At 40.0% G+C, this 25224-nt stretch overlaps 1 protein-coding gene and 1 pseudogene across 1 annotated transcript in view; one reads left to right on the forward strand and one right to left on the reverse strand.

Moving 5' to 3' along the window:
* The first annotated feature begins 18444 nt into the window (after window positions 1-18444).
* LOC124545174 (NADH-ubiquinone oxidoreductase 49 kDa subunit-like) overlaps window positions 18445-25224 on the forward strand; it is a 41511-nt gene continuing 34731 nt past the window's right edge. The window contains exons 1-2 of the mRNA XM_047124013.1: window positions 18445-18607; window positions 19029-19254. Of these exons, the coding sequence (XP_046979969.1) occupies window positions 18507-18607; window positions 19029-19254 (327 nt within the window). The 5' untranslated portion in view covers window positions 18445-18506. The remainder of the gene's footprint in view (window positions 18608-19028; window positions 19255-25224) is intronic.
* On the reverse strand, window positions 21403-21521 carry LOC124546045 (annotated as a pseudogene).

A 25224-nucleotide genomic window follows, 5' to 3' on the forward strand; every position in this document is an offset into this window, starting at 1 on the left:
GCTGCTACCAGCTTTTCCATTCGTCTGTAAAGAATTCGAATAAGTATTTTGCAGCTGTGACTTATTAAACTGATAGTTTGGTAATTTTCAAATCTGTCAACACCTGTTTTCAATGGTATTGGAATTACTATATTCTTCTTGAAGTCTGATGGAATTTCGCCTGTCTCATACATCTTGCTCACCAGATGGTAGAGTTTTGTTAGGCCTGGCTCTCCCGAGGCTGTCAGTAGTTCTAATGGAATGTTGTCTACTCCCGGGACCTTGTTTCGACTTAGGTCTTTCAGTGCTCTGTCAAACTCTTCACGCAGTATCATATCTTCCATTTCACCTTCATCTACATCCTCTTCCATTTCCGTAATATTGTCCTCAAGAACATCGCCCCTGTATAGACCCTTTATGTACTCCTTCCACCTTTCTGCTTTCCCTTCTTTGCTTAGAACTGGGTTTCCATCTGAGCTCCTGATATTCATGCAAGTGGTTCTCTTTTCTCCAAAGGTCTCTCTAATTTTCCTGTAGGCAGTATCTATCTTACCTCTAGTGAGATAAGCCTCTACATTCTTACATTTGTCCTCTAGCCATCCCTGCTTAGCCATCTTGCACTTCCTGTCGATCTCATTTTTGAGACGTTTGTATTCGTTTTTGCCTGCTTCACTTACTGCATTTTTGTATTTTCTCCTTTCATCAATTAAATTCAATATTTCTTCCGTTACCCAAGGATTTCTACTAGCCCTCATCTTTTTACCTACTTGATCCTCTGCTGCCTTCCCTATTTCATTCCTCAAAGCTACCCAATCTTCTTCTACTGTATTTCTTTCCCCCATTCTTGTCAATTGTTCCCTTATGCTCTCCCTGAAACTCTGTAAAACCTCTGGTTCTTTCAGTTTATCCAGGTCCCATCTCCTTAAATTCCCACATTTTTGCAGTTTCTTCAGTTTTAATCTACAGTTCATAACCAATAGATTGTGGCCAGAGTCCACATCTGCCCCCTGAAATGTCTTACAATTTAAAACCTGGCTCCTAAATCTCTGTCTCACCATTATATAGTCTATCTGATACCTTTTAGTATCTCCAGGGTTCTTCCATGTATACAACCTTCTTTCATGGTTCTTGAACCAAGTGTTAGCTATGATTAAGTTATGCTCTGTGCAAAATTCTACCAGATGGCTTCCTCTTTCATTTCTTACCCCCAATACATATTCACCTACTATGTTTCCTTCTCTTCCTTTTCCTGCTACAGAATTACAGTCACCCATGACTATTAAATTTTCGTCTCCCTTCACTACCTGAATAATTTCTTTTATCTCATCATACATTTCATCAATTTCTTCATCATCTGCAGAGCTAGTTGGCATATAAACTTGTACTACTGTAGTAGGCGTGGGCTTCGTGTCTATCTTGGCCACAATAATGCGTTCACTATGCTGTTTGTAGTAGTTTAGCCGCACTCCTGTTTTTTATTCATTATTAAACCTACTCCTGCATTACCCCTATTTGATTTTGTATTTATAACCCTGTATTCATCTGACCAAAAGTCTTGTTCCTCCCGCCACCGAACTTCACTAATACCCACTATATCTAAATTTAACCTATACATTTTCCTCTTTAAATTTTCTAACCTACCTGCCCGATTAGGGGATCTGACATTCCACGCTCCGATCCGTAGAACGCCAGGTTTCTTTCTCTTGATAACGACGTCCTCTTGAGTAGCCCCCGCCCAGAGATCCGAATGGGGGACTATTTTACCTCCAGAATATTTTACCCAAGAGGACACCATCATTATTTAATCATACGGTGAAGCTGCATGCCCTTGGAAAAAATTATGGCTGTACTTTCCCCTTGCTTTTAGCCATTCGCAGTACCAGCAGAGCAAGGCCGTTTAGGTTAGTGTTACAGGGCCAGATCAGTCAATCATCCTGACTGTTGCCCCTGCAACTACTGAAAAGGCTGCTGCCCCTCTTCAGGAACCACACGTTTGTCTGGCCTCTCAACAGATACCCCTCCGTTGTGGTTGCAGTTACAGTACGGCAATCTGTATCGTTGAGGCCCGCAAGGCTCCCCACCAACGCAATATTTTGTCACAGAAAATGTTAGATGGCACTTCTATTTAGTAGAAAAAAGCTGTTTTGAAAAAGTCGCTTTAACTCTCAACACTACTGAATTGATCTATTTGTCTTATAGTTTGAACTAAGTGTACGTGTAACGTTAAACCAAAACACTATTGCCTGTCTACACACAGGTAAAATTAAGTCTCATCAATATTAACCAGTACTTACACACCACATTTCAATTATTTTGGAAGAGTAATTCAGTGTTCCTAACAGGTTACTGGGCGGTTGTAATTAAACTGAGGTTGTTCTGAGTTCTGACATGTGAAGTGTATACATCGTAGGATGCTGAAACACCATAGGTATGTTCATTAACTGTTGCACGCATGGAGTGTGTTGAAAACAATAATAGTTCCACTTTCTGCTACCAGGTGAAAGTATGGCGTTATAAGCAGTCAGAATTTGGAATGTCCCCCCTTCTGATGTTAGTATGGCGTTTGTCACTTGCCAGTGTGTGTTGATTTCTTTTGTGAAGTGACTGTTCATGTAAAGGGTTAGAAGGTTGAAGTTTTCCATACGAAATGCAGACGCTATTGATAAAAAATACTGCTGGTGAAGTTGTTCTGTCAGAATGGGAGCAATAGCAGTGCTGCACTGAAGGAATATCCCCGGTACAATGAGGACCCATGTCAAAATGGACTAAAGAATATGACCAAGAAATTTGAAGAAACACATGAATTAGATGGTGCATCAGAGAGGAGAAGATAGCCCATTCCCATGGCAGCTGTTGATGAAGTTACTTTTGCTTTAGCCGATCCTCCAGCACTTGGCTCATTTTCTCCAGCCAGTGCATGAGTTGTGTCACAGGGCTTGTCTCTTGCATGGTCAAAAGTTCAAAATATTTTGCAGCCCATTTTACGCTGCAATCTGTGCAAGATTCAGAATGTGAACCCATCGAAGCCCAAGGTCGGCTAGAACGCCGCGATTTTACCCTTCATATTTGTTCATGCTTGGAAATGGATGACATCTGGCTGGGGAATATTCTTTGGACAAACGAGGCACATTTTGAAACTTCCTGGCAGATTAAAAGTGTGGTCTGGACCGAGACTAGAACTGCAAGCTTCACAGAAGAACTTCTGTTACGTTTGGAAGGTAGAAAATGAGGCACTGGTGGAAGTAAAGCTGTGAGTACAGGTCCTGATTTGTGCTCCATTGGTAGAGTACCTGCCCACGAAGGGCATGGTCCCGAATTTGAGTCTTGGTCCGGCCCACAGTTTTAATGTCAGGAAGTTCATATTAGTGCAGACTCTGCTACAAAGTGAAAATATCATTTTGAGGCACTTTTTACTCTGCACGGTGCAGTGAATGCAAGGAACATCCACAACTCTCAGCTTATGTGGCTGTGTGGTGCAGTTTCACAAGCTCCTACATTCTCTGTCCGTTTTTCTTTGAGAATACAACACCTCATGGGCCTGTTAGAGGTACATTGACATCTGTGTGTTATAATTACTTCCTCGTGCAACACATGAATCCAGCTTTGCACAAATGCAACTGTGCCCACACCAATATTTTCATGCAAGATTGGGCAACACCACATGTGATAGCCATGTGAAAGGCTTGCTTCACGAATTCTTTGGTAACAACTGCATCACCTCTAGGCAATTTCAAGATGTGTGGCCTTCCAGGCCCCCTTACCTAAATCCATTGACTTCTGGTTGTGGGGATATATGAAAGTTCAAGTCTCTCAGGAATGTATCCAAACTCTTTCTGATCTGAAGGACAGCATATAAAGACACATTGCTCTCATTATACTGGATATGCTTTGAGCAACTTTGACTATGAAGTGTTATGGATGAAGCATGTTGCTGAGTTGCGAGACCAAATTGAAGACATGTTGAAACTTGTGACCATATTCTAATAAACATGCCAGAACCACCGTTTTCATGTGTTTCATTGTTCCTTCCCTTTTCCTGCACCTACACCACATTCTGATTCCTTACAGAGCAATATTTTCACCTGGGAGGGGAGGGGGGAGAAAGTGGAACTATTATTTTTTCAGCATTCTCCATGAGCCCATCGACTGATAAACATACCTACAATGTTTCAGCATCATGTGGTGCATACAGCTGGCACCACAGCACTTGAAACACTGTCAGTTCAGTTATAGCCACCCTGTATTTATGTAGGTCAAGAACAAGACTGGGACGAGTACTACCAAGTCTTGGAGACTACCAGGAAATAGGAACAGAAATGTTATCCTATTGGTTGTAGCAGATTGGAATTCATAAGATTATAGATCGTTCAAATCTATTTCATGAAATACATTACCAATCACTATTGCGCTATTTCATACTCTTGTCAAGAATGTTACTGTAGGGAACAAACCCAGGCTGGGCATCAGTACCTCTACATGCCTCCAATCAGTACTATTAGAGATGGAATAATGTTGAAACTACCACCTACTATGATGTCACAGTTATCTATTTTTACCCTTCTCTATAATCATGAGTATTAACCACAACTGCCAGACTGCTTAAGGTCAGTCACTTCTCCTTCCAAATAGTCATTGCTCTGAATCTTTATTGTTATGGGTAACTACAAAATTTAATTTTTTTCAGTGTTCCCAAAAACTATTTTTGTGATGTGTGTGTTGTGCATGGGAAAGTATGCAAAGTTTTGGTTTATAGATAATGTACCTAACAGGTGTTCAGTACAAAACGCAGATTACAAATATGGATAAGTCACAAAATAATTACTTCTTGTATAATAGGTATAAAATACTTTAAAAACGTCCCAGCATCAATGGACACTTGTTGTCATTGTACGGCACTTATTGAGTTGAAATATATTTTGAAGTCATCTCTTGTTTTCAAGGAATCTGCAGCTTTATGCCTTTCATGTTGCATTGGAATCCCTTCAGTTACAGAATTTACAGATGTGTTTTGTATGTCTCTTGGAATACATCATCACAGCTTCTGCTCTGAGATGAAACTGTGCAGAACACAGCAAGTTCGTATAACAGTGTCACTCTTATTTGGAGCTAAATGAATGGTATTCAGGGGAACTCCAAATTTGTTTGACATTATGCAAAAATTAATCTCCGCAACTCTTCAAGTTCTACTTAGCCTGTAGTCTGCAGTAAATAACTTCTGTTCTGTTCTCATTCTGGACATAAAGCGTATGATAGTAATGTCTTTCTGCTGAGTTTACCATGTTGTTCACCATACTGGGACGCTAACTCCGTTTTTTAGGTGAACTGAAGAGTGGAGATGAAGAGATACATTGTGCATAGTTGCATGTTAACAGATCTGGAGTCACTTTCTGGAACAAACTAGAGGGAGTCTAGGGGCACAGTTACATGTTTGTGGCTCATGAGTCCCTAGCTGGTGTCCATAGTGTATTGGGTTATAAACTACACTTCATAATATTAGTTATCTAGTGCAAACTGCGTATTATCAAAACAATGCATTACAATAGGGACCACCAACTAATGCAGTGAGGTTGTTAAGACACCATATTTAGGAGAATGAAATTTGCTCTGTCCAGCCATCTTAATGTAGGTCTTCTTAAATCATTTCATGCAAATACTGTGCTGATACCTTCAACAAGACCACAGCTTACCTGCTGCCCTATCATCATAAAAACAAACTATAAATATTCTATGTGTACTTACATTTCAGCTATCTATTTTCACTGTTTTATGGTGACAAATACGATTTTATTGAGAGATGATCCCTTGATGAATAAATAAATAAATAAATACATAGGTATAACTACCTTCAAAATCAAACAGCACTACATAATGAGAGGTTACTCTTCCTTTGGTGCCCAAAACTGGATAATATAACTACTGAAGCTAAATTAATGAGTAAATAGGTGAGGTACACATTACCAATATGCACTTATTTTCCAAATTATTAAGAACTGCTTGCAGTGTTTCTGGGATATTCATTTATAATGTATTTGTGTCACGTAATCCAGAGACCGAAAAGTTTCTGCACTGCCAAAAATCTTAAAATGACTGCCAATCTACAGCCAAATAAGTATAAAATGAAACTTCCTGGCAGGTTAAAACTATGTGATGGACCAATACTCGATCTCAGGATCGTTGCCTTTCACAGGCAAGTTTTCCACTGACTGAGCTGCCCAAGCACAGCTTGTGACCTTTCCTCATGGCTTTAAATCCACCAGTACCTCACCTGCTTTGAGTATTGGTCCGCCATACAGTTTCAACCTGCCAGGAAGTTTCATATCAGCGCTCACTCCGCTACAGAGTGAAAATTTTATTCTGAAAATAAATGTAAGTGTAACAACATTACAATTTTTTTTGCTACAAACGAACATTTGTGTAGAGGATACTCGCCTATCTCTTCGTTTTATTGATCCTCCCATGTTCGCGTCTTGGCGGAAAATGTCATTAGCAGTTATACTCAGTAACTTTGAAAACAAGTCCTCCTCGATTCTAGGGAAAATCCGAAAAGACTCTAGGTCTTGAAACCTGTGTGAGAAAGTAAGTTACATTAGGACAGTAAGTCTATACATCTTTCAGAAGGAGTAAGTATTTGAGCATAAACTGAAGGCAGACACTGTTTTTTAAGTATGTTCAATACATAATCTAGAATGTGTGGCAGATTTATTTGTGTTGTTGAGCAACTAATACTGCGACATACCTCAGTTCATTGTGCAGTGTATGAATTGCTCCTCTCCCATTATTGTGCTGCTGAATCCACTGACATGTCCATAATCTTCTGCGGGGTTTTCTCTGTTCATCTTCAAGAATAGCTAATAACATCAACACAGCTAACTCAGTTTTATTCATTTGCACAAGGTACTTTTCACTTCATGTGCCAAATAAACCTAACAACTACCACTGAAGAACTCTGAGAGTGCAAAATCACATCTACCAGTTCATTCCATGTGCCAACAGTGCTGTGTCTCATATATCTCATAGCATGGGCTTACCCATACATTTGCAGATCAATGTTAACTACCTTGTCTTGTGTGACAACTGCTTTAGCTCAGTGCTGAGAGTTGAAAGTGAGGTTATGAGTTGTTGTTGTTGTTGTGGTCTTCAGTCCTGAGACTGGTTTGATGCAGCTCTCCATGCTACTCTATCCCGTGCAAGCTTCTTCATCTCCCAGTACCTACTGCAACCTACATCCTTCTGAATCTGTTTAATGTATTCATCTCTTGGTCTCCCTCTACGATTTTTACTCTCCATGCTGCCCGCCAATACTAAATTGGTGATCCCTTGATGCCTCAGAACATGTCCTACCAACCGATCCCTTCTTCTGGTCAAGTTGTGCCACAAACTTCTCTCCTCCCCAATCCTATTCAATACTTCCTCATTAGTTATGTGATCTACCCATCTAATCTTCAGCATTCTTCTATAGCACCACATTTCGAAAGCTTCTATTCTCCTCTTGTCCAAACTATTTATCGTCCATGTTTCACTCCCATACATGGCTACACTCCATACAAATACTTTCAGAAACGACTTGCTGACACTTAAATCTATACTCGATGTTAACAAATTTCTCTTCTTCAGAAACGCTTTCCTTGCCATTGCCAGTCTACATTTTATATCCTCTCTACTTCGACCATCATCAGTTATTTTGCTCCACAAATAGCAAAACTCCTTTACTACTTTAAGTGTCTCATTTCCTAATCTAATTCCCTCAGCATCACCCAACGTAATTCGACTACATTCCATTATCCTCGTTTTGCTTTTGTTGATGTTCATCTTATATCATCCTTTCAAGACACTATCCATTCCATTCAACTGCTCTTCCAAGTCCTTTGCTGTCTCTGACAGAATTACAATGTCATCGGCGAACCTCAAAGTTTTTATTTCTTCTCCATGGATTGTAACACCTACTCCGAATTTTTCTTTTGTTTCCTTTACTGCTTGCTCAATATACAGATTGAATAACATTGGGGAGAGGCTACAACCCTGTGTCACTCCCTTCCCAACCACTGCTTCCCTTTCATGTCCCTCCACTCTTATAACTGCCGTCTGGTTTCTGTACAAATTGTCAATAGCCTTTCGCTCCCTGTATTTTACCCCTGCCACCTTCAGAATTTGAAAGAGAGTATTCCAGTCAACATTATCAAAAGCTTTCTCTAAGTCTACAAATGCTAGAAACGTACATTTGCCTTTCCTTAATCTTTCTTCTAAGGTAAGTCGTAAGGTCAGTATTGCCCCACGTGTTCCAGTATTTCTACGGAATCAAAACTGATCTTCTCCGAGCTCGGCTTCTACTAGTTTTTCCATTCATCTGTAAGAAATTCGTGTTAGTATTTTGCAGCTGTGGCTTATTAAACTGATTGTTCGGTAATTTTCACATCTGTCAGCACCTGCTTTCTTTGGGATTGAATTTATTATATTCTTCTTGAAGTCTGAGGGTATTTCGCCAGTTTCATACATCTTGCTCAGCAGATGGTACAGTTTTGTCAGGACTGGCTCTCCCAAGGCCGTCAGTGGTTCTAATGGAATGTTGTCTATTCCGGGGGCCTTGTTTCAACTCAGGTCTTTCAGTGCTCTGTCAAACTCTTCACGCAGTATCGTATCTCCCATTTCATCTTCATCTACATCCTCTTCCATTTCCATAATATTGTCCTCAAGTACACCGCCCTTGTATGGACCCTCTATATACTCCTTCCACCTTTCTGCTTTCCCTTCTTTGCTTAGAACTGGGTTTCCATCTGAGCTCTTGATGTTCATACAAGTGGTTCTCTTATCACCAATGGCCTCTTTAATTTTCCTGTAGGCAGTATCTATCTTACCCCTAGTGAGATAAGCCTCTACATCCTTACATTTGTACTCTAGCCATCCCTGCTTAGCCATTTTGCACTTCCTGTCGATCTCATTTTTGAGACGTTTGTATTCCTTTTTGCCTGCTTCATTTACTGTATTTTTATATTTTCTCCTTTCGTCAGTTAAGTTCAATATCTCTTCTGTTACCCAAGGAGTTCTACTAGCCCTAATCTTTTTACCTACTTGATCCTCTGCTGCCTTCACTACTTCATCCCTCAGAGCTACCCATTCTTCTTCTACTGTACTTCTTTCCCCCATTCCTGTCAATTGTTCCCTTATGCTCTCCCTGAAACTCTGTACAACCTCTGGTTCTTTCAGTTTATCCATGTCCCATTTTCTTAAATTCCCACCTTTTTGCAGTTTCTTCAGTTTTAATCTACAGTTCATAACCAATAGATTGTGGTCAGAGTCCACATCTGCCCCTGGAAGTGTCTTATAATTTAAAACCTGGTTCCTAAATCTCTGTCTTACCATTATATAATGTATCTGATACCTTTTAGTATCTCCAGGGTTCTTCCATGTATACAACCTTCTTTCATGATTCTTAAACCAAGTGTTAGCTATGATTAAGTTGAGCTCTGTGCAAAATTCTACGAGGTGGCTTCCTCTTTCATTTCTTAGCCTGAATCCATATTCACCTACTACGTATCCTTCTCTCCCTTTTCCTACACTCGAATTACAGTCACCCATGACTATTAAATTTTCGTCTCCCTTCACTATCTGAATAATTTCTTTTATTTCATCATACATTTCTTCAATTTCTTCGTCATCTGCAGAGCTAGTTGGCATATAAACTTGTACTACTGTAGTAGGTGTGAGCTTCGTATCTATCTTGGCCACAATAATGCGTTCACTATGCTATAAATTTGTGGTAACTTACCCGCATTCCTATTTTCCTATTCAGTATTAAACCTACTCCTGCATTACCTCTATTTGATTTTGTGTTTATAACCCTGTAGTCACCTGACCAGAAGTCTTGTTCCTCCTGCCACCGAACTTCACTAATCCCCACTATATCTAACTTTTACCTTTCCATTTCCCTTTTTAAATTTTCTAACCTACCTGCCTGATTAAGGGATCTGACATTCCACGCTCCGATCCGTAGAACGTCAGTTTTCTTTCTCTTGATAATGACATCCTCTTGAGTAGTCCCCGCCTGGAGATCCAAATGGGGGACTATTTTACCTCCGGAATATTTTACCCAAGAGGAAGCCATCATCATTCAATCATACAGTAAAGCTGCATGCCCTCGGGAAAAATTACGGCCGTAGTTTCCCCTTGCTTTCAGCCGTTCACAGTACCAGCACATCAAGGCCGTTTTGGTTATTGTTAGAAGGCCAGATCAGTCAATCATCCAGACTGTTGCCCTTGCAACTATTGAAAAGGCTGCTGTTCCTCTTCAGGAACCACACGTTTGTCTGGCCTCTCAACAGATACCCCTCCGTTGTGGTTGTACCTACGGTACGGCTATCTGTATAGCTGAGGCACCCAAGCCTCCCCACCAACGGCAAGGTCCATGGTTCATGGGAAGGGGGGGGGGGGGTTATGAGTTTCCATCCGTAAAAAAGTCAGTATCAGACTTGAGGAACTACATCTACATCGACATCTACAGCTATACTTGCGAACCATTGTAAGTGCATGCCAGAAGATATGTCCCAGTGCACCAGTTATTAGAGCACTTTCCTGTTCTATTCACTTATGAAGTGTGGTAACAATGACTGTTTAAATGTTTCTCTGCAAGCTGTAAATAATCTGATTTTCTCCTCACAACCCCATGGGAGAGATAACTATGCAGCTGTAGTATATTCCTAGAGTTATCATTTAAAGCCATTTCTTGAAACTTTTTTAACAGACATCCTTGGGAAGTTTCTGTCTGTCTTCAAGGGTCTACCAGTCCAATTCTTTTATCATCTCTGTGATGCTCTCCTGCAGGAAAAACAAACCTGAGACCATTTACTCTGTCCTTCTATGTATACATTCAATATCCTCTGCTAATCCTATTTGCTACAGGTCCCAAACACTTGTGTAGTTGTGGTGTAGGGCTGCTCAACGTCGGGGTTATCAGTGGGCTCTACAGACTTGAGCAGTATTCTAGAATGGATCGGACAAGTGATTTGTATGCAATCTCCTTTGTAGTCTGATTGGGTTTCCCTACTACACACATAAAAAAAGTTTTGCACCACCCCAGTTCCCAGAACACCTGAAGACAGATATTGACTGTGGATGTTGTATCACAGACACAGTCCCTATGGCTGCTCAGAGATGTCACTAAACCTGCACAAAGGTTTAAACAACCATGCATGAGCAGTGCCTATTAGACAGAGGGGTCCGACAGCTGATCAGTTACAATCATTACACTAAGAAGGAGGTACACAGCTTATGTTGTCTGTAGTTCAACCATGCCTAGACCATCAATACCGCTGTTCAATCGCGTCTGCATTGTTACTTTGTACCAGGAAGGGCTCTCAACAAGGGAAGTGTCCAGGCATCTCGGAGTGAACCAAAGTGATGTTGTTCTGACATAGAGGAGATATGGAGAGACAGGAACTGCCGATGACATGCCTCGCTCAGGCCGCCCAAAGGCTGCTACTACAGTGGATGATTGCTACCTATGGATTATGGCTCGGAGGAACCCTGACAGCAATGCCACCATGTTGAATAACGCTTTTTGTGCAGCCACATTACATCGTGTTATGACTCAAACTGACTGCACGATGCACAACTTCACTCCTGACATCCATGGCAAGGTCCATCCTTGCAACCATGACACCATGCAGCGCAGTACAGATGGGCCCAACAACATGCTGAATAGACCGCTTAGGATTGGCATCATGCTCTCTTCACCAATGAGTGTCGCATATGCCTTCAACCAGACAATCGTCGGAGGCATGTTTGGAGGCAACCCATTCAGGCTGAACGCCTTAGACACACTGCCCAGCGAGTGCAGCAAGGTGGAGGTTCCCTGCTCTTTTGGGGTGGCATTATGTGGGACCGACGTACCCCGCTGGTGGTCATGGAAGGCGCCATAACAACTGTATGATCCGGGGATGCCATCCACCGACCAATAGTGAAACCATATTGGCAGCATATTGCCGAGGCATTCGTCTTCATGGACGACAATTCGCGCCCCCATCATGCCCATCTTGTGAATGACTTCCTTCAGGATAGCGATGTCGCTCGACTAGAGTGAGCAGCATGTTCTCCAGACATGAATCCTGTCGTACAAGCCTGGGATAGATTGTAAAGGGCTGTTTATGGACGACGTGACCCACCAACCACTCTGAGGGATCTGCGCCGAATCGCTGTTGATTAGTGCGACAATCTGGACCACCAGTACGTTGATGAGCTTGTGGATAGTGTGCCAAGACGAAGACAGGCATGCATCAATGCAAGAGGACATGCTACTGGGTATTAGAGGTACTGGTGTCTACAGCAGTATGGACCACCATCTCTGAAGGTCTCGCTGTATGGTGGTTCAACATGCAATGTGTGGTTTTCATGAGCAATAAAAAGGGCGGAAATAATGTTTATGTTGATCTCTTTTTGAATTTTCTGTACAGGTTTGGGAACTCTCGGAAGCGAGGTGATGCAAAACTTCTTTTTATGTGTGTATTTTACCAATAAATCAAAGTCTGCTACCTGCTTTAACGATGCCTGAGCCTATGGGATCGTTCCACTTCGGGTCCTTACTACGTGTGACACCCAGGTATTTGTATGAGTGCACCAGTTCCAAATGAGCTCACTGAATATTATATCTTTGTGCGATATTATGTTTTTTTCGTTTTGTGAAGTGCACAGTTTTACGTTTCTAAACATTTAAAACAAGTTGGTAGTCTTTGCAGCACTTCGAAATCTGATCAGTGTCTGATTCAGTATTTGTACAGCTTCATACAGAATGTACTTTGTTGTAGATAACTGTATCAGCTGCGAAATGTCTCAGGTTACTATTAATATTGACCACAGCATCATTAATATGCAACACGAACAGCAAAGACACTACATACTTCCCTGAGGTATACCTGCAGTTACTTCTACGTATGTCTATGACTCTCCATCCAAGATAACATGCTGTGTTCTCACTATGAAGAAATCGTTAATTCAGTCACAAGTTTCATCTGATATCCCATATGATCGTGATTTTAATAGTAAGCATGGCTGTTCTACTGGGAACAACGATAAAACTTATTAGTTATCTACTAAAGTTTATTAATTAAACAAATTTTATAACAAATGTTCTTGATCAGTTTTGTGTGGTAAAGTGCTGAGAAGTGCAAAAACTTTTCAGAACATTGACATTTATTTGCTAGCAAAAATAAATACACACAAAACACATCAAATAATACTTAAAAGGGAATATTTAGAACATGTTTCATTGACGATCTATATACATTGTGAACGTTGGCAATGTTCTGCTATAAAAAGTAAATAATTTTTTGCTTACAGAAATCTGATCTCGCATGTGGAAGAGAACATTCATTGGAAAAAATAAGTAAGTCATCACTGAATATTAGTAATTTGCCACAAAAACAAAGCACGATAAAAAAATAAAAATTAAGAAGAAAAAAAAGCATGAAATGAGCCTCTAGCGTGAGTTCATATACAGAAAATAGATTACCAGTATCTTCAGATGTTAGCAGACGATGACACCATCAAAACTTTCTTTCTGAGAACATGGCGTGATGGTGCTTCGATGGTCAGTGTGAATGCTGCCACTTGAAATGCATTGTGGAATGTTTTGATGTGATGTGACAGTCAGTATGAACTGGCCTTCATAAGGCAGTCTAAGTTAAATCTGCTACTCTTCATATTTTAAGTGAACTTCGCAGAAAGGATTTAATTATATTTAGGGTACAGACAAATATCTTGGTATTTGTTGGCAATTCAGTTACAACCAGTTCACACTGGACATCACAGCACTGTCAAATCACATCACCATAACATGAAGGTATATTGACACTGTCTGTCACGTCATGGGACTTCAAGCCAGTTCCAGTCACATAATCTCAATTCGCGTGGCTGATCTCAACTGTTTTCTCGTGGGAATTACCTTCTTCACAAGATGATTTTTATCTTTTTTTGCATGCAAAGTGCATGTACATAATGCAATATACATGGATGCTGGAGTCCACATTTGCGCAAAAATGACATTAGTTGGACTCAAAAGGTCTCTACCTTGCAGGGATAGCTTGTATATTAGAGAAGGTACACAAAAGAGAAAAACAACGCAAAAAAAGTGTGTGGAACAGAAAAATGTCATTAAGCGGCTCAGAAGTGAAATTTCACACACTACACAAGGAGAACAAGGAAGATAAATCTGCATTTCATATTTTACCAAGTCAAAGCACCAATTTCTTAATTTCTTTATGTAAAATTGCACACAGAATTACTAAAAGGAACACATTTTACTAGTTGCCATCATGGCCCATGAAAAATTGGTTTAGTTCATGTTAAATTTACTTGCCATTGCAGTGCAAATTTTTGTGTAACTGTTGTGTGTCCCTAAATACCTTTCGCTTCAAGATTTGTGGATTTTCTTTACAATGTGTATTTGGCATTCAATTGTACAAGTGCCATATTTGCACTGGGGTTAGCTAGTGAAACCATATAAATATATATGAACAATGCTCGTAAAACTGTTGCTCGCACAATCCAGAGAGCTATTTAAAAATAAATAAGAATACCACAACCCATATCTAAACGAACAGCTGTAATACACTACTTGATGAACATTTCAGAAAAAGAAGCATTTTGATCCTGTTACAGTGTCGGAAGGTTTTCGGTCCATTTCTTTATGAAACATTACTAATGCCTGACAACATACAAATAAATTCCACTTACTAATCAATCTGATTCTGCCTACAGTACTTGTTCACTTCAAGTTGCAGCCCTATCGCAGTATATACCATATTTAATATTAGTAGTAAACATGGTACCACTATGCATAAAAATCAACTTTATAAATGCAGTAGAGGGCAAGTGATTTTGTACACTCATTTCATACAATTCGGACACCTGGCTTACTGATTCAATTGATCTATCATCATTTATTATATACTTTCATAAAAGAAATAACGAAACGAAACAATTTATAATAAATAACGAACAACAAACAACTAATATCAACCAGGAAAACCACAACAAAACGAAATATGGAGATCTGCACCTGGCCATGTATTGGGAGGAAATGAGCTTGTGCGTCATGTGATCAACACGGGATGGATGATGTCAATCGTCATAATTTTGAAGGGTACAAGAATCTTTCGACGCTCATAACTCCTCATATAATATGGAAATATATTTAATATGTTTGTCTGTAAGGCCATCTTCCATAGTAGCTGTTAAATCAGTTATTATTGGTTTTTCCATCTTAAGCTTACTGCAATTTAATTAAAGATAATTTTACATCAGACACGTTTCACTTTTATTTATAAAGCATCTTCCATGCTTATTCCGCATATTGGGAACATATGTTTGTGCATTTTTTGTTGTTTCACATTAAAAACGGCTGTTTGTTTATAAAATTCGACTGCAGATTACTCACATTGTTTCAGCCTGTTGCTTACATATTCTCCAAACCACTGCTTCTTCGCTCCTTGTTGGCAACAGCTAATGTCGAAAGACTTCGTTTCGCATATACACTTGACAGTACTTTTTTTTGAAAAAAAAACCATAGATGCAGCACGAGAAATACCACAGAAAGGTAAAAAGTGTCGTGTGTATATATGAAACAAAGTCTTTGGCGTCAACCGCTGCTAACAAGAAGGCAAGAAGCAGTTGTTTGGAGAACATGTAAAGAAGAGGAAAAAGCGCTGTCAGCAGTTTGCACGTCAGCTTTATAAAGGAAACACTGTTTTTAATCTTAAACAAGAAAAAATGCAAAAACTTATGGATCCAATTTTCAGAATAAAAGTGAAAAATGTCTGGTGTAAAATTATCTGTAAGCTTAAGATGGAAAAACCAGTAATACCGGAAAAATACTTGCATGAGGAGAATATTTTCTCCACATCAACGGCTGACAGTGATGTCAAGATTCTTGGCACTAGGAACTACAAGGATCTAGAATTTACTACTGCAGTTTCGAAACAAACATTGAGTGAAATCATATATAACACATGCGATGCTATTTATGCTGTCCAGAAGGATGAGTTCATGAAGATCAGTAAAGTTATAGAGAATATTTTTACAGTTTTAGACAGTATATTCTTAGAACTTATATATGTGGCCAATGAACAATAATACACTTTGTTTCTGAGACAATATATTCAATTCCGTGCCTGCAGTTCACTAACTTTCACATCAGAATATAAAGCAACATTCAGAACTCTATACAGGGATTCATATTATAGCAGCAATTGGAAAGTTTTACTTCTAGTATTGCGGTGGTGAATTCTACAGTTCACCTTTAAATCTCTTGTTATGGATGATGCATTACGGTTGGAAGTAAAACACATGTAATAATAACCATATTCCAGAAGCCACTGTTCCAAGATCTTTCATTATCAGTTCAAAACAGCAGTCTGATTGCACTCTTCTGTAGAACAAAAAGGACCTACTTTTTTTTATATTTTGTCACATGAAATTATTACGTAGGTCAGTACTAAGTAACTGTATGCCAGCAATATCCAGCACAACATCCAATAGATTTTCCTGCTTTGCAGTGAAGCCTGCAACGATTTCTTAAAAAGTGTTGTATCGTTTATCTGTTGGCTGTATGGTGCACCACTTGCAACTTTTCTGTCAAAGATTGAGAAGCAGCTGTCTTCTTATGCTTATCGCTGTGTTTCCTGATTTTCATTTAACACTAACATGCATTACTCATATACATTTTGATTCATTAGTAGAAGAACTCTCTAGAACACCGATATGTATCTGCCTTATTAAAATTCATTATACAGACACAGATGACTGGACAAACAGCTAACTCAAATACGTTTTGTATCCAAGATTTGAAGTGATCTCCTATCCACCCGCTCCAACTTCTCTGCAAAGATGTGTTGTGAAAACACAGATTTGAGCAGTTTTGCTCAAACCTGAAAGTCCAATTTCTAGGTTTGCTCACAGCTTATGTTTGCACAAATGCACCATTCACACGCAACGGTATGGTATGTACACAAACATTTGAGCAGACAGGTCTGTGTGTGTGCGGGTGCTTACGTTTCAAGTTGCAGCTGGAACAACAAACATTTAACTACCGAACTGAAACTGCCATGAGCCCTGTCGATGCGTAACGATCTGTCTGAAAATATGTTTTCGCGCATCACATCTGCGCAGGCAGATCGTTGCCTGTGCATATGAGATATGTGCAGATATATGATGTGTGCAAATCTGGGAGTTGGAGGTTTGAGCGAAATTTCTCAAATCTGTGGGTCCTAATTACATCTGCGCAAATATGTTGGAGCGCGTGGATAGGAGGTTGCTGCAAATCTGGGACAAGGACATGTTTCAATCGCCTGTTTGTTCCGTCAGGTGTTTCTCGTCTGCATGTGCACCAGATCAGTGGTGTGCACAGTGAATGTAAAAATGGCAGATGCATGTCAGTGTTCTGGAAAGTTTATTGCAGAACAATCTAAATGTATAGGAGTCACAGAAGTCTGTGGAAAATTAAAAGCACAGATACAGAGATGGATTTCTTTAACAGAGAAATCACGGCAGATAGAGAAACGGTACACAAGAAAAAAGAAATCTCTGCAGGATGTTTACAGCTAAAAGCTAGGGAAAGTAACGAAAGTTATTCGGTCTGGCGCCGTGGTATTTTTAGCATATTTTCACTCAGTACTGTCCTATACCATAACCTAATGAGAGATGTGACAGCGTAGCAAGAAAAAAATAAATAAATAAAATAAAAACAAAAATGTAGGCCCTACTTGTTCTAAGGAAGAGTGCAGGTGGAATACTGTGTTAAGCTGATAGTGGAAGATCTTGGAAAAGTGTGTAATGGATGTAGTTATTTTTGTACTTCTTTTACTTCCTAATATCGTAAGTAGTTCGTGACAAGAATGATTTAGAGCAAGAGCTTCTGTACAATGGTTTGCTGAAGGGAAGGGGGGACCAAACTGGGGGAGGGGCGACAAGTATTTTTAATATTTTGGAAGATGAGTGGCGACTTGTAAGTACTGGTAACCATAAAAACGTTCCAGTTCCAAGTCTGTTAAAAACCTGCGCCATACAGTCTTCGAAATCATTTTCTGGAAAGAAATATACCTTATTATGCTATATTTTTCTCTTTCCCTGAGAGGTAGGAGAGAGGGAGCGATCTCCCTTGCTCTTAGGCATGGATACTTTTGGTTTAGAGGTAACTGTAGAATGCACTACCACTATACTCGAATTAAAACTTCCCACCCATATTATGAGTCCCTGTCTAGAGTTCAAAACAAAATTTTTTATTCAGTTGCAAAAGATCAGACAGAGAATTGAAAATATTGACTTAGAAACAAACTGAACTACAGCTCATTGACTGTGTATATAATTCCTAAGAATGTACTGAGTCTCAGACACGTCTGAAACGTAGAATATATGTGTCGTGTGTGCGTGCCATATTTGCAGCACACATACTTGCGCAGGTATCTGCGTAGCGAGTGGTGTCTACTGTTGGTTTTTAATAGTCGTGGAAGAAGTTTCTTTTCAGTGCTAGGCTTTGAATAGTCATGGCTGGTGTTGTGGGCACTGTGTTGCGGAAGGGGGTTTTACATTTTAATGGCAGTGGAAAAGTGTTATTTCAAAATGGGGCACCTATTTATTTTGCTGGGTATGATTTGTCAATGAGAACTTACTGACACTGTTGTTCAGTATGATACATGTGTTATTGAAAAATGTTTCTGCGCGCACTCTGTCTGCTGCGAATTCTGCAAAAACGGCCGTTTCTGTCAACAAACAGGGATTTCTCTATATAGTTTGTGCATGCTTATATTGTTTTCATGCTCTTGGTACGTTATTAATTGCAGCATCTGTTCGTCAAGTTTTACGACGACCATCTTAACCTTTCCGATAATATTACAAATCAGCGTTAAGTTTTTCAGTCGGTCTTGTCCGTTTTACATCTGTTGGCAGCAGAAAGATGCCCTTGCAACAGCCGAAGGGGTTGTGTAGATTATGTGTTTGATACAGTAGTGTTTATGAAGTACAGTAACAGACGGAAAAATTAATTAATGTGCATCGATTTTAAACAGCCAAAATAGGGGTGCAAAGAAATGGTTTCCTGATCCAGAATACATGAAGCAGTTTGAAGGACCAGTAATGTACCCAAATGAAATCACTGCAAAATGGAAAATGCCTCCATACAACAACAAACTTGCTCCAGTCGAGAAGACTGTGCAAAATATGACCCTCAACTTTGGACCACAGCATCCAGCAGCACACGGTGTACTACGACTTGTACTTGAGTTGGATGGAGAGGTAAAGCAAGCTTTTTCCCTTGATTGTATATTTTAAATGCTTGCTTGCTGGTTTCAGCATAGTATTCATACTATTGATAGAAATGGATTTAATTAATGAATACATGAAATAATGAAAGGATACTCAAATATTTTTTCAAGTTTTAATTTTTCCCAATATGTTTGATTTTCATTGTTACAGCACCCCTCTCACTAAGAAAGAAAAGTTATGCTGTTACAGCATTACATTTCAGTTTTTTAAAATTCAATGTAATAGTTCTCAACTGTTCCCAAGTTAATACTTTAGTGTCAAGAGTTTCAATGAAAAGCAGATGCAGAAGATAGTGATACAGTCTGCTTGATGTATAGTGGCAGACTGATATGTAGTGAAACCATTGTTGTAGGCCAGATCACAAGGTGACAGTACGGTTGTGAGTTGGTAAAGTAAATAAATTTTCATGACACACACACACACACACACACACACACATACACATATTATGTTTCTCAGTTATATTTATGGTATATCCCCAGTGGAAACCCCCTATTATCACACAGTGGTCCGATACATTCAAGTTATTTATACGTTTGAATGCAGTGTTAAGAATATCTCTGCCCATAACCTGTATTCCCCCAGGAATCCCAATAGTTCGATTGTTGATATATAAACGGCTGTATAATCAGAACTTGTACAGAGGTTGTGGGTCAAGGGAAGCATCAGATTCTGCTCGTCTGCTTTGACCCGTGACCTAATGATGGTATGGTTTGTGGTATCACTATGATGTGATGTGTTGTGAGTTTGTTATATTTGATTGTTTGATGGCGCTTATATAAATGTGTGAACGTGTGTAGGGGGTGGGGAGGGCGTGTGTGCCTGTGGTGGCCAACCTAGAGGGTATTGCCTTAGGTTTTTGTTGGTAAGTAATTATTGTTTTGGGTTTATTTTATAGTAATTGTGATGTTTTGTCTGTTACATATTTATGGTTGGTCGGTTGTGTTTTAATTCATGTATTGAATATGGAGAATTTGGGTTTTTGTGTTGTTGGGGTTGTGCTTCCACTTTTTGGAGCTGTAGGTGTTGGTATTTCTTTTTTATTGATAGCTGCGGTTGAGCTATATACACTACCGGTATATGATCAAGAGTATCCGGACACCTGGCTGAAAATGACTTAAAAGTTTGTGGCACCCTCGCTCAGTAATGCTGGAATTCAATATGGTGTTGGCCCACACTTAGCCTTGATGACAGCTTCCACTCTCGCATATGTTCAGTGCTCATATGGTCAATCAAGTGCTGGAAGGTTTCTGGGGGAATGGCAGCCCATTCTTCATGAAGTGCTGCACTGAGGAGAGGTATTGATGTCGGTCAGTAAGGACTGGCATGAAGTTGGCATTCCAAAACATCAATGTAGGCTTGTGCTGTGATAGAGCCTTGCAAAACAACAAAGGGTGCAGTCCTCCTCCATGAAAAACACCACACCATAACACCACCGCCTCTGAAATTTACTGTTGGCACTATGCACGCTGGCAGATAACGTTCACTGGGCATTCGCCATACCCACATTCTGCCATCGGATCGCCAAATTGTGTACCGTGACTCGTCACTCCACAAAACCTGTTAAATTGTCCAATGTGTACGCTCCTTACACCAAGCGAGGTGTCGTTTGGCATTTACCAGCATGATGTGCGGCTTATGAGCAGCCGCTCGACCATGAAATCAAAGTTTTCTCACTTCCCGCGTAACTGTCATATTACTTGCAGTGGAGCCTGATGCAGCTGGGAATTCCTGTGTGATGGTCTGGATAGGCGTCTGCCTATTACACATTACGGCATTTTTTCAGCTGTCTCTGTCGGTAAACAGACTAGATCGGCCTGTATCCTTTTGTGCTGTACGTGTCCCTTCACATTTGCACTTCACTATCACAAGAGAGAGAAAGGAAAAGGCATATCAAACAAAAAACAACGCCGTCCTTGAAGGCCCAACAGTACCGACTGGTTGCCATGTCATTCTCAGCCCTTAGGTGTCACTGGCTGCAGATACGGAGGGGCATGTGATCAGTACACTGCTTTCCTGGCCAGTGTCAGTTTTCGTGACCAGTGCTGCTACTGTTTCTCAGTCAAGTGGCTCCTCAATTGGCCTCAAAGGGTCTGAAAGGGCAAAGTGCACCCCGCTTGCCAACAGCACTTGACAGACCCAGACAGTGACCCATCCAAGTGCTAGCCAAGCCCGACAGTGCTCAACTTCGGTGATCTGATGGGAACCAGTGCTACCACTATGGCAAGGCCATTGGCTAAAAAGTCATATCACAAAACCAGTGGTAATTGGGCTATGTGATGGAGACATGCAACATTTTATGTTGAAACTTGCCAGACATAAAATCTATGCAAAATGAGTACAGGAGGGTAATAAATCAGTCAAAAATTGAGAATATTAGGAGATTGCTCAAAGACATGAACTGGTTAGATATTTACGATTTTTCTGACTCAAATGAAAAATACGAAACATTAATTAATAAAGTTACTTCCTCATTTTCCCTTAAAGGTAACTCAAATCAAACAGAAGTCTAAAAGTAAATCGTGGATTTCAAAAGGGATAAAGATATGTGGGACAAAAAGGTAACTGTGTCTACTATCTAGGAACAGCTCTGATGTTAGCATTGTAATGCTTTACAAAGAATACTGCAAAATATTGAAGCAAGTAATCCAGAAATATAAACAGCTGTATTATGAGAAAAAGATAATTACATCAGCAACAAAATAAAAACGATTAGATATAGTGAAGACAGACAGGTGGGGCCAGAAAGGAAGAGGAACAGACAACTCTAAAAATAAATGAGACATTGGTAGACAGCTTGGGGCTACCAGGTTCAGTTAACAGTACAATGGAATATCTGAGACCAGTCTCTACAAATAACTTTAGTAAAATGTAAATGACGTTCACTTGTCCCTAAGAAGTTACAACCATAATAAAAGTATTGTAGTGGCTGTTGTATCATATAAACAAAGTTAATCAAAGAGTGTTCATATGAGTTGAGTTCTGTCTTAAGTTATACAGCAGAACATTTCCAGACTGGCTAAAATATGTTGAAGTTAAGCCTCTTTACAAAAGGGGGATAAAGAGATGGTGTTAAACTATTGACCAATTCCATTTTTGCCAGATTTTTCAAAAATATTTAAAAATGTTGCATTCAATCATCTTAAGTTGTTAATGCAAATAATATATTGTCCAAGTCAGAGTTAGGGTTCATTTAGGGATTTGATATACAGAAGGTTATGTACAAAGTCAGTGAGAATGTACTTAATTCAATAGATAACAAATTAGAGGCTGCTGGCGTTTTGTGTGATCTGTTAAAAGCCTGTGACTTAGTGAATCACAGCATTGTCTTAAGTGAATTAGATTACTATGGTGTCACTGGCAGTGCTGTGAAGTGGTTTGAGTCTTACCTAACAGGAAACAAAGGGTATCATTGTGAAATACCTGTGGAGTAAGCAATCAGTCTTCATCTGATTGGGAATTACGTGTGGTGTTGCTCAAGGTTCCATCTTGAGTCCATTGCTTTCTCTTGTGTACATTAATGACCTCTCATCTGTTATTCTGTGGTTCCTGAAGAGGAACAGCAGCCTTTTCAGTAGTTGCAGGGGCAACAGTCTGGATGATTGACTGATCTGGCGTTGTAACACTAACCAAAACGGCCTTGCTGTGCTGGTACTGCGAACGGCTGAAAGCAAGGGGAAACTATGGCCGTAATTTTTCCCGAGGGCATGCAGCTTTACTGTATGAATAAATGATGATGTCGTCCTCTTCGGTAAAATATTCCGAGGGTAAAATAGTCCCCCATTGGAATCTCCGGGCGGGGACTACTCAGGACGACGTCGTTATCAGGAGAAAGAAAACTGGCGTTCTACGGATCGGAGCGTGGAATGTCAGATCCCTTAATCAGGCAGGTAGGTTAAAAAATTTAAAAAGGGAAATGGATAGGTTAAAGTTAGATACAGTGGGAATTAGTGAAGTTCGGTGGCAGGAGGAACAAGACTTCTGGTCAGGTGAATACAGGGTTATAAATACAAAATCAAATAGGGGTAATGCAGGAGTAGGTTTCATAATGAATAAACAGATAGGAATGCGGATAAGCTACTACAAACAGCACAGCGAACGCATTGTTGTGGCCAAGATAGACACGAAGCCTACGCCTACGACAGTAGTACAAGTCTATATGCCAACTAGCTCTGCAGATGACGAAGAAATTGAAGAAATGTATGATGAAATAAAAGAAATTATTCAGATAGTGAAGGGAGACGAAAATTTAATAGTCATGGGTGACTGGAATTCGGTAGTAGGAAAAGGGAGAGAAGGAAACATAGTAGGTGAATATGGATTGGGGGTAAGAAATGAAAGAGGAAGCCGCCTGGTAGAATTTTGCGCAGAGCATAACTTAATCATAGCTAACACTTGGTTCAAGAATCATCAAAGAAGGTTGTATACATGGAAGAGCCCTGGAGATACTAAAAGGTATCAGATAGATTATATAATGGTAAGACAGAGATTTAGGAACCAGGTTTTAAATTGTAAGACATTTCCAGGGGCAGATGTGGACTCTGACCACAATCTATTGGTTATGAACTGTAGATTAAAACTGAAGAAACTGCAAAAATGTGGGAATTTAAGGAGATGGGACCTGGATAAACTGACTAAACCAGAGGTTGTACAGAGTTTCAGGGAGAACATAAGGGAACAATTGATAAGAATGGGGGAAAGAAATACAGTAGAAGAAGATTGGGTAGCTTTGAGGGATGAAGTAATGAAAGCAGCAGAGGATCAAGTAGGTAAAAAGACGAGGGCTAATAGAAATCCTTGGGTGACAGAAGAAATATTGAATTTAATTGACGCAAGGAGAAAATATAAAAATGCAGTAAATGAAGCCGGCAAAAAGGAATACAAACGTCTCAAACATGAGATCGACAGGAAGTGCAAAATTAAAGCTGTGAGGACAGGGCGTGAGTCTGCTTGGATAGGTCAGTTGGTAGAGCACTTGCCTGTAAAAGGCAAGGGTCACGAGTTCGTCTCGGCCCGGTACACAGTTTTAATCTGCCAGGAAGTTTTATATCAATGCATGCTCCATTACAGAGTGAAAATCTCATTCTGGAAATATGTTTGTTTCCAACCAATAGCTAGTACAGGTTTATAATTATAGAATTATATGAAAAAATACATAAAGTAGTTACAAAATATGGTGTGCACATGCTTTATTCAACATGTAAACATCACTACAGTTACTCAGATTTTGGTTATGACATGTTGGATATGCCGCCCATTATTGGATATGATGTGGCGCAGATGAATAGTCAAATTCTGCATGACCTGCTGAAGTATTGGAACATTGATGCTGTTGATGACCTCCTGAATGGCTGTTTCCAGTTCAGCAATGGTTTTGGGCTTGTTGCTGTACACCTTGTCTTTATTATTGCCCCCACAAAATGGAGTCGCATGTGTCCAGATCCAGAGAATATGGCAGCCAATCGAGGCCCATGCCAGGGGCCTCTGGGTACCCGCGGTCCCCAAAGTGCTCCTTCAGGGCATCAGACACTCCTGCTTCAGTGGGGTCGAGCTCTGTCTTCATGAACCACATCTTGTCGAAATCAGGGACACATTGGGTAACGGGGATGAAATCATCTTCCAGAAACTTACCGTGCCATCAAGGAGTATTGCACCGACTATTCTGTGACTGGACATTGCACACCTCAGTCACCCGTTTAGGGTGAAGAGACTTGATTGCGAAATGTGGGATCTCAAGTCCCCCAATTGCATTAGTTTTGCTTATTGACAGACCCATCCAAATGAAAATTGGTGTCGTCACTAAACCAAACCATACTAATTCCCATCATGACCCATGGCCTACCATTCAGAAATTATGATTTTGTATCATATAGTTAAATAGTTGTCCCCCTGTACATAGTATAACTATGTAAATGTGGTAAACATCTCATTTGTTCATCA

This window comes from Schistocerca americana, chromosome 8 (assembly GCF_021461395.2).
Source record: "Schistocerca americana isolate TAMUIC-IGC-003095 chromosome 8, iqSchAmer2.1, whole genome shotgun sequence".
NCBI classification, from domain to species: Eukaryota; Metazoa; Arthropoda; class Insecta; order Orthoptera; family Acrididae; genus Schistocerca; species Schistocerca americana.